Genomic DNA, 10,408 nt, shown 5'->3' with positions numbered 1-10,408 from the left:
AGTTTTTGTGTAATTTTTATACACTTTGATTAACTATGCATACAATTATAGCTTCCTATTGAAGAAGAAGAAGAAGAAGAATAGAAAGAAAAAAAATAAAATTTATTCATATAAATTAATTAAAAAAATTATGGTTAATTTATGATATGATTAGGTGATATATAACATGCTTAAACTTAATATTTACTTCTATCAAAACCCCCTAAGCTAACTCTAAAAAGTGATTTACCAATGATTATTGAATATTAAGGGTGGACAAGGGCCTAAAGGCCCGCCTATGATTCATAGAATTTGGGATTACATTTTAGGCTTATAGGGCCGGGCTAGGCAATTTTGTTTGGCTAGTTTATAATTATGAGCGGGTGGCCTGACCCGGTCGAGGACCTGGATATATATTTAATTTATTTATTTTATAGTATTTAACTTTGTTATAGTTTTTTTTTTTTTTTTTTTGAGCAAGGAAAAAAAGGCTCTGTGGTGTCATTATGGTCCCATTGGGCCCTAGCCCCGGAATAACCGGTTGCCAGCTCGGAATTAACCCCCGTCAAGTGAGGGACCCACCACCAGGGCCCAATGGAGGGCAGACACACGCCGCAGCAGAGGCCAGGAACGAGGGGAGTAAAGGGCGAGCTCTCCAAAGAGATAACACACAGCCCCCTTCCAGGAATCGAACCTGGTCTCCCTGCTGTGAAACATGCCGCATCCTCCACCAGGTCATTAAATTTTAAATTTATTGGATGAATGTAGATTAATCATTTGACATTTTTATACTTTATACATTTATATAATTAATTGCCATCATTTATATACGATGCTTGCATATTAATGTATTTATAACTTAAAAATATATATATATTTTTAGAGATGAAAATAACTTATAAGTGAATTAGTTATAAGATTTAACCTCATAATAAGAAAACACCAAATCATTAAAATACCAATATTATTTTATTGAAATTATGAAACAAATATATTTATTTTATTGGTTAATGGGCTACATGAATAAGCTCGGGATTATGTAATTTCTTTTAAGGGGATTTGAAAGTCGATCTTATTGATTAAATTTATTTATCTATAAATTATTATTTTTTTGTCTATCAATATTTTTAAAAATAATTAGGACAAAATAAACATTTTTAGACGTATTAGTAATTAAAAAAATATATAGGATTTATAATTATTAAGGTCTATCACACAGAATTGGCTCGCAATTTACTTTTTGGTGAGAGTATTTAGGCCCAATTATTGGATTGGACCGTGCTTAAATTAGTACATTTTGAATTATTATTATACGGAGGGAAAATATTATGAGAGCATCATGTAAAGAGTGTGCATCATATATACTTTATAATTAAATAAAAAAATGATATAATTTTAATCTTTCGAGTCATAATTAAAAAAATTGTCTTAACTAAACACAATATTAAACAATTTATGAATCATAACTAAAAAATAAAATTATATATATTAGAATTTCTCTATATATAGAGAGACAACTTAGGTGCAAGTGTAAGGTTTATAATTCGAGTCTATAAAAAGATGTTAGTCTGTGTTGGAATCTAACTTTCGTTTGTTTTCAGAGGTAGAATGAAGGAGATTTATAGTGAGAGAATTAATAGCGAGGGGATTAAATAGAAATTGTTAAATTATTTTTATATAAAATAATAAAACATATAAAAAATTAAACATTAATATTTAAAAAAAAAATTCCAATATATAAAAAATAAAAAAATTTGTAATCCCCTCACTATTTTTCTAATACCATCTCTACCTTCTCAATCTCAATCCCCCTTCCAACCTCCATCTATATCACCTCCTCCATTCTAATCCCCTTCCCAACTCTACAAACAAACACAACACTAAGGCCTCGTTTGGGAACAGGTTAATTTAGTAACTTTTTGGCTATTTGGCTAAAAAGGTAGGTAAAAAAAACTTGTATGTTTGAGATGAATTTTTGGCTAATTACGAAAAGATGTGCAAAAAGTAGAGAGAAAAGAGAATCTTTGACTTTTTGGTATGAGTTGTTGGCTTTTTGGCTAATTTAATAACTTTTTAGCTAATTGATTAAAATAGCCTCTTGCCAAACGAGGCCTAAATAACCCTACCTCCAATCTAATCCCCTCCCATCTATTTAACCCCAAAACAAACGGATTCTCAATGCTATCTTTGTGAAGAATTTTTTCCGATAGAATAAACCCGACCCGAATCCAATTCGGTTAAACATTTGTCCACCGCTAATAGAGAGAGCGCCCGCCAATCAACAAAGAAGGAACAGTCGCAAAAACACACTCTCCTCCTCAAACATGTCTCAACTGTCGACTCTCTACCTCTTCGCTTACAATTTTCTTCAGGCTCTTGGATGGTAATCTCTCTCTCTCTCTCTCTCTCTCTCTCTCTACTTTACTCACATTTTACACATATGCAGGGCAATTTCTCTCTCCAGAATTTTGAGCAACTTGGTCTCCACCAAATCATTCAATGGCGCTTACTCTTCTTCCGGACAATTAATCTGTAAGTAACACATATTAGTGAATTTTGCATCTGAATCTCTCAATTCTAACTATATTCCCCATTTCACAGTGAATTTAATGTGTTAATTCTTTAATTAATTGATGTGAAGGTTTGTTGCAAACTGTTTCATTCTTGGAAGTTGTCCACGGAGCAATAGGTATTTTTACTCTTGAGCTTCAGTGGCTCTTGTACTGAGAGATTAAAGAGAAAATATCATTTGGGTTTTTATTTTTAAGTATTTTAGTTCTTGCCCCTTTTAATTTTTTGAGGTATTGTGCCGAGTGGAGTGCTGCTTCCGCTTATGCAATGGGGTGGAAGGTCTCATTTTTTATTGGCAATTGTTCATCGCATCGATGAGGTTCATAATCTCTTTTTTTTTTTTTTTTGAATAATTCAAATTCATAACAAAAATGCTCTAGATCCTATACTTGGAAAAATGTTCACAATTTGAATTGTGTGAATAAGATTCTTTTTGGCTGTGGCCCATACTACACCAAGTTTGAATCTATGCATAGATTCAATTTGTTGACCCCTTTTTAAGTATTTAATTTTGGGCATGTTTTGGGGTAATATTTCTAAGTACATTGCATTTTGTTATGAATTTGGTTCATCAATTCTCGTGCAATAGGCCATGGTTAGCTTGTTAACCCATGATTATGAGTGCAATAATAAAAGGGGTAAATGTATTGTGGTAGTTTATTGGAGTTGATTGTTCATGCGCAAGTTGAACTAGATGGAATATAAATGTGAATCTCCAAATGCTTTTGGGTGGTGTGCCCATTTTCTTCAAAGTAATGACAATTCATTGTGTTTCCTGTTGCAGGTCCAGGAGCTACCATCAGTTTTCGTGACTTTCATTGCTTGGTGCCTAATTGAGGTGGGCTGACTTTTGTACTAATTTCATTCACAAATGAATGTTATCTGCACATTCAACATCTTGTTAACCAAGACCTAGGGTAGGGAGTTTAATTATATTTTAAATGGTTCGTGATGAACTCACGCATCATGTTTTCGTGGATGGATTGGATTGACATGTGCATTTAAAGAACTTATGTGGGATGTCTGGATGTTTTGAATCAAAATCTTGGATGTCTTGTGACTTTTGAGATGATATGCTGCAAATTTCTTCGTAAATGCAAATTGATTGACAAATGAGTTGATATTAGGATTAGGTAGTTTAGAAATAATGCTCGACTGCTACTCACTACCTATGTAGTTGTGCAATAGGAAACTACTCCCAATGCTTGGCTTGTTGAAGAATGGGAAAATGTCGCAAAATCTTGGAAGACTTTAAATTTCTTGAAGCAATTCGTGAGTGAAGAGTAACTAGATATTTTAAAGTCCAAAGAGTTGCTCACTGTTTGATTCAGAAGCTGTTTGGGGGTTTGCTATAATAAAGAAAGATGAGACCTTCTTTGCATAACTTTAATTAAATTCTGAACAAATGAGCTTTGAAGGAATCCTCTTTAACTTCTCTTACAAGAGGGCAGAAGGTTTAGTGTTTTATATGGTTGTGAGGGGAGACAACTGGAAAGATATAAGAGGGGAGCTAATACACGTTTCCAAAGGGCTTTTTTCCTGAAGTGATGTTAAAACTAGAGATTTTGCCAACAAGAATTGGTTGGAATATATTCTGTAAGAACGTAGTCAATCATGCTAATTTCTTAAGCTTTCTTTTGGGTGCTATTTTTTTTTTTTTTTCGTGATCTTTATCATGAAGAAGAATTATCTGAACATAACCCTGATACAGGTAATCAGGTATCCACATTATGCTTTGAATTGTGTGGGAAGTTCTCCATCTTTAATTACCTACCTCAGGTCCGTAAACATTTATAGACAAACCACACAACACACACATACATACATACACACAACTACACAGGCACGCTTGTCCACTAACACACATGAACACAACATAATTACTTGAGCAGAATCTAATAATTCTTTTTTTGCATTTATGTTGTGTTGCTAGGTACACTGCTTTTATTGTTCTATATCCACTAGGCCTTGCTGGTGAAAGTAAGTCCATAGATTCCCACTGATCCTTCTTTTTCATATTGTGGTTTTAGTCAGATTTAGAACTTCTCCTATTCTCTCATTTTGTCATTAAGATTTTTATGCGGTGTGTGTGCATCTTTGAAGAAATATTGATTGCTCTTTTTGATGCAGTGTGGCTCATGTACCAAGCACTTTCGTTTATAAAGACAAAAAACCTCTATGCAGATTCCTTTGCTGGCCTCCCTTTCACCTACTATGATTTTGTCAGGGTTTGTATTATTTCGTTTGTGTTTATGTGAAATTTTAAAAATTCTGAAGATGTGAACTGCCTCATCCTTGCCACATTTTTCATATCTGTGGTTCTGATGTGGGAGAGAGCATAGCCCAAGATTTTCATATCGGCAGTTGAAAGTATGCTACTTTCTAAACTGATGGATTTTTAAAGATGCTTAAAACGTCAAATTTAATTATGTAGGTTTCAACTTGAATAAGGCCACGCAAAATTTTGATTTCTCGTGATTGTTCCCTTCAAAAGCTAAAACATACTAGGGACTTCATTTTCTTTGGCCAACATAAATTTTTGGGTCAAAAAGATTAATCTTGTAGTGTTAGACCTTTTGAGTAAATCTACTATGAGTATCCTGGTCACCTAATTAGATTCGAGTTGCATAGGTCAATAATCTTGTTGGTTTGCAAGTGTTTCTTATACTATGAGGCATGGGTGCCGGTATGGATACTGGTACAGGTACGCTGATACGCTAAACTCTAAAAAATAATAAGGTATGGATACAGCTGAAATATGTCAAATATATATATATATATATATTTAATTTATAGCTAAACATCCCACCTACAAACCAAAATTCAAAACAATAACTTACAAAACCAAAAATATATCAATATTCAATAATACCAATACAATACTAAAATAAACTCTTGAACCTGATGAACTCATATTCCTATAACCATTAAGACAATAATTTGTGAATTCTCTCACTTCATTCAAATATATAATTTTCAAATAACAATTTAAAAACATCAATATTATCAAAGTAACAATGAAACATCAATATAATTTTCCATATTCCTATAAACATCAAATTTTTTTATATATATAATTCTAGTTGTCTACTAAGTATACAACAATAAGTAGATATGAAGTACGGGTACGAGTACGAGTACTGGTATTGGTACGATACGGGTACGTCGATACGGTAAATTTTTTTTAAAAAATAGGGTACAGGCACAACTTGGTACGCTTGTAAAAAAAATATTTATTTTTAATTTAGAAGAATGCAAAAATTAATTAAATGGCTTAATTTGTAAAGGTCCAACCTATAATTAACATTCAATGTCAAAAGTAAAAGTATAAATCAAAATTAAATGTCATTATATTAAATAACTTACAAATCATAGTTTAATTTTAAAATCATGCTAAGCATAAAACAAAAAATAAAAAAAAAGTCTAGTGAAAGAGGTTTTATCTCTGTAGTAGAAGAAAATATTGTTTCAAATGAGATACGGTACGGCTTGGGTATATACTAAGTACGTCTGGATACGCCAAAAATTAAGAAGAAAAAACTTGGATACGTGTTTCGTGTACCCGGTATGTATGTAGAAGTACCATACAAGGTACCATACGCTGATGAGTACCCGATACCGGTACGGCATATTTTTCGAAGTACTCATGCGTCATGTAGAATAGTGCAAAATTACTCAATAACAGTAAAGGATGGGTGGTTCCAAATTACGTGCATCAAATTCCAACTTTTGGGGGGGGAAAAAATCAGCCCTTGTGAAGTACCCACCCTATATCCATGAACATTTTTGGAGTATCCGTGCTTCATAGTTCTTATATTATTTTGTTCTATATTCTTAAAAAGTTTGTCTTACATATTTATTATTTTCCCTTCAAATTCTCAAATCAGGTTTTGCTTCTGTGCTATCCATTTATGTGGCTAAAGCTTTACCTGCATTTACTTGAGCAACGGAAGTCCAAACTAGGTAAACAACGTAAGAAAAAGAAAAACTGAAGGCTTAAGTCCTGTCAATCACTGATCAAGGTAAGACTAGACATTAAACTTCTCGCATGCATTTGTTGCTGATATGGCCAGCTGCGTCCTGTGTTTAATGTCAAAAGTTTGAAATGTATGCAGTTATTTATCATACCATTGGCCCGCCAATTGTTAATTTATTGTTCCTTTTTAAATGTTAAGTACAATTATTAATCCCTGTCAGGTGCTAAAATTATTGGTAGTAGACTGTCGATGATTCTTTGCACTTGATAGATAATGATAGTGATTCTTGCCTATAGCAAGAGTTAAATTTATGGCAATGTTTTTGTTTCGACTAATTGATTTTGAGATTTTGTTCAATGGTTTGCAATCGTCAGTTGAAATCGTTTCCCACCTGCTCTAATTTTCTGTTTCTTGTGGAAAGAGAATGAAATATTGAATATCATTGCATGATGATGAACCAACATTCATTACTTTAACATTTGCTGATACACCTGCACTCAACATTTTGTTTCTACTATGTTCTGTTTTGTTTGGATGAAAAATTATTTTCTTGGAGAAAACATTTTAAAAGTGAAGAATGTGCCCAAATTAGTTTTTTATTTTTATTTTTTGAAAATTTGTCCCATTATGCAAGAATCTTATAGTTTGTCATGTGTACCCGTGAACCTCAAATCACAATGATGCTTACCAAATCATCTTATATCTATTAGCCTCTTTAAACCATTCTAGTTTGGTTGCTTGATTAGACTGTTAGCTAAGCTACGCTATGTTTGTTTGTATGAACTGTATTAGATGAGATTAGAACTTCTAGAGTTTAGTTTTGAGATTACCAATTCCTCTTAATTATGTATCGTATTCCATGTCTAGATTTTAACCAAGGATTATAATGAGTAATTGATAAAATCTTATCAATTTTGTATCCCACCCCTTTTTAGGATTAATAGTCTCTCAAATGGGAAATACCATGGGTGGACTATTAGCCCAAATCCTAATCTTCTTAACCAATCATTAGATTATGTATTTTGTTAGATTATTAACAATGCCGTGTATGGAATTAGAATACAAAATATGCATAGAAAATACATTGTGTGACTAAGACCCACATCAAACTCATGATGAATTTCAGCCACAATGAATTTTTTGCGTATATTATGTGTTCTTATTCTATGCATCTAGCATTAATAGATTTAATAATCCAATCCACAGTCCATCTCTACCAAAACAACTCAACTTGACATATGAACAATGGTCAACAATTGATTCCAAAGAAACAAGACAAAGATTACATGACAAATTCACAATAAAACAACACCCACTAGGGCCTGTACCAACTCCTGAAATTGAAAATCAAACCCAACCGAAACACCCACATCATTGAAACCAACTCCCAACTCTTTCACCACCACCTACTGAGAGAGAGCCCTAGAAAAAGACTAAATTCTTAGTAATCTGTGGTGGGAAGTTGCTCATGAGTGTTCTGAGCAATGAAAAGCACTTCATAGACCACGGCAGCGATGGCAGAGCCGACGAAGGGACCGAGCCAGTAGACCCAGTGGTTGTCCCATGACCAGCTGACAACGGCTGGGCCGAAGGACACAGCTGGGTTCATGGAAGCGCCGTCGAAGGCACCGCCGGCTAAGATGTTGGCACCCACTATGAAACCGATTGCGATGGGAGCAATGGTCCCAATGTTGCCCTTTTTGGGGTCCACGGCAGTGGCGTAGACGGTGTAGACAAGGCCAAAGGTCATCACGATCTCGAAAACGAGGGCGTTCCATACTGACACGCCGGATGAGAGGGAAAATGCTGATGTTTCCTGCACATCGTATTCATATGAGTTGAAAAAAAATTAGAGTGATGCACATAACTTGTTTGTGTGTGTGAGCAGTGTTTGATTGATCTATGGTTCAAAAACCAAATGAATGAGCAGTGTTTTATTGATCTACGGTCTCCAAATATGTGTTCTATATCATTCTAGTTAGGGTTGTAAACGAAAAAGAGTTGAGCGGAATAAATTGTTCAAACCTAGCTTCGAAATTCAATGAGTTTCAAAATGTATTTAAACTTGAATTACTTATTTTTCAAGTCAATTTCAACTGAACTTTAATTGAGCTAAGCTCGAGTGGCTTGACTTTTTATAAAGCTTTTTAACGAGCCAAAAACGAGTAATTTAGTTCGTTTTATAGTCCTGATTTTGACAAAATTTGGATGAAAATGACAGCAGCACTTCTGAAACACAAACTGATAGTCTATTTATTTTTATTTTTAAAATTTTTAATTTTAAATCAATTTTGCATACCATTCCACCAGTTGAGAACTTGAGCAACAAGCAAGCCACAATAGAACCAAGGCATTGGGCAACCCAATACAAAACACTTCTCAACAATGTAATGTGACCCCCTATGAATGCTCCAAATGTGACTGCTGGGTTCACATGTCCCCCTGATATGTTAGCCCCTACTGAAACCGCCACGAACAGTGCAAATGCATGTGCTAGCGATGCAGCAACCAGGCCGGCCGGTGTGGTTGACCCATCGTCTGTTAGCTTGTCTGTCAAAAACCATACCATTAAAGGAAAATTGCTTAGTCCTTTGGTGCAATTTATTAGAATTATTTACAGTTTTTAGTGGGGGGCTTTTTTTTTTTGGGGGGGGAAATTTATGGTAGTGTAGTGTATTTGGTGCAAATCCTGTTTTATAGCTGAGGAGGAAAAAATAACTTAAATAAATTTAAAAAAAATAAATTGTTTATAGTCCGTCATATTGAGAAAAGTTATATCAAACAAATAGATTCTTTTAATCCCATTTCAAAATATTGTATGCATATTGTAAGTATTAAAATGAAGGGAGATAAACGAGTCGAGTTGAATTGAGTAGTAAATTGTTTAAGTTTAATTTGAAAATTTAATTAATTTCAAAATATGTTCAAATTTGATTTGTTAACATAATGAATCGATTTCAAACGAGGTTTTAATGAGCTGAACTTGAGTAACTTGAATTTTTTATAGTGTATACAAAATAATCGAATTGAATAGTAAATTATTTAAATTTGACATAAAAAATAAATGAATTCTAAAATATGTTTAGATTTGATTTATTTATGTAACGAGTTGAACACAAGCTATGAAGTACTTACTGAAAGCCATGCCAGCTCCTTCACCAGCAAAAACAAAAATGAGCATGGAGAAGAACTCTGCTAGAGCCGCTTTGAGGGCATCCGGCTGACTCGCCTCTGCTGGAGTTCCAATAGCAATTCTCGCAATTGGCATTTTTCAAAAATTTGAATTTGAATCTTTTTCTTCTCTCCAAGATGGAACTCAAAATTCAACAACGGTGAGATGGCTTGCTCTTGCTTACTTTCTTTGCTTAATTTTGCTTCTCAATCCGACCAATTTATAAATGGAGAGTGTGTGCGGTCTAACGACAACACTAGCTGTGAAACCGGAATAACCGGTTGGCAATTGGTAACAGATTATTCTAGGAACTATTAGGGTAAATTACAATTGCACCCTTATAATTTGCTTAATATGCCAAGGCCCTTGTAGTAAATTAGCGTGTAGCTACACCTTAAGTGAGAAAAGTAAGAGTGTTCAGCGGATATTCTGATTCATCCAAACTGATCAAATCGAAGCGATCCGTCACATTTTGAACGGATGCGTGATGACGAGCAGACTGTTGCGGATTAATTTTTTTCAATCTGCCTAGTTTTGGATGGATGGCAGATTTGAGATTCCTTTGAACGCAACCGAACCGTCAAACTGCGAGTACCCCTAGTAATTTGTAAGACTTTGTATATTCAATTTGTTTAAATATTCTGTTTATATTTTCAATTGAAAAATAATTTAGATATTTTGTTATGTTTTCAATTTGAAAATCTTTTTA

General features: G+C 33.8%; 2 protein-coding genes across 2 annotated transcripts; one reads left to right on the top strand and one right to left on the bottom strand.

Annotated features, from left to right (window-relative positions):
• The first annotated feature begins 2,161 nt into the window (after positions 1–2,161).
• Positions 2,162–6,862, top strand: LOC114278065 (Protein-tyrosine phosphatase-like, PTPLA). Its single transcript, XM_028220054.2, has 9 exons — positions 2,162–2,362; positions 2,426–2,511; positions 2,621–2,668; positions 2,781–2,869; positions 3,335–3,388; positions 4,262–4,329; positions 4,484–4,530; positions 4,681–4,778; positions 6,438–6,862. Exons 1-9 carry the CDS (start codon positions 2,304–2,306, stop codon positions 6,540–6,542), a joined length of 654 nt encoding a protein of 217 aa, XP_028075855.2. The 5' UTR covers positions 2,162–2,303; the 3' UTR covers positions 6,543–6,862.
• An 896-nt stretch (positions 6,863–7,758) lies between these two features.
• On the bottom strand, positions 7,759–9,974 carry LOC114278064 (aquaporin TIP1-2). Its single transcript, XM_082917463.1, has 3 exons — positions 9,663–9,974; positions 8,827–9,077; positions 7,759–8,343 (listed from the first exon to the last, which is right to left on the bottom strand). Exons 1-3 carry the CDS (start codon positions 9,793–9,795, stop codon positions 7,969–7,971), a joined length of 759 nt encoding a protein of 252 aa, XP_082773589.1. The 5' UTR covers positions 9,796–9,974; the 3' UTR covers positions 7,759–7,968.
• Between the last annotated feature and the right edge of the window lie 434 nt (positions 9,975–10,408).

This window comes from Camellia sinensis, chromosome 3, assembly GCF_055761805.1.
Source record: "Camellia sinensis isolate YWXY chromosome 3, ASM5576180v1, whole genome shotgun sequence".
NCBI classification, from domain to species: Eukaryota; Viridiplantae; Streptophyta; class Magnoliopsida; order Ericales; family Theaceae; genus Camellia; species Camellia sinensis.
This window is presented reverse-complemented; position numbering and strand designations above follow the sequence as displayed.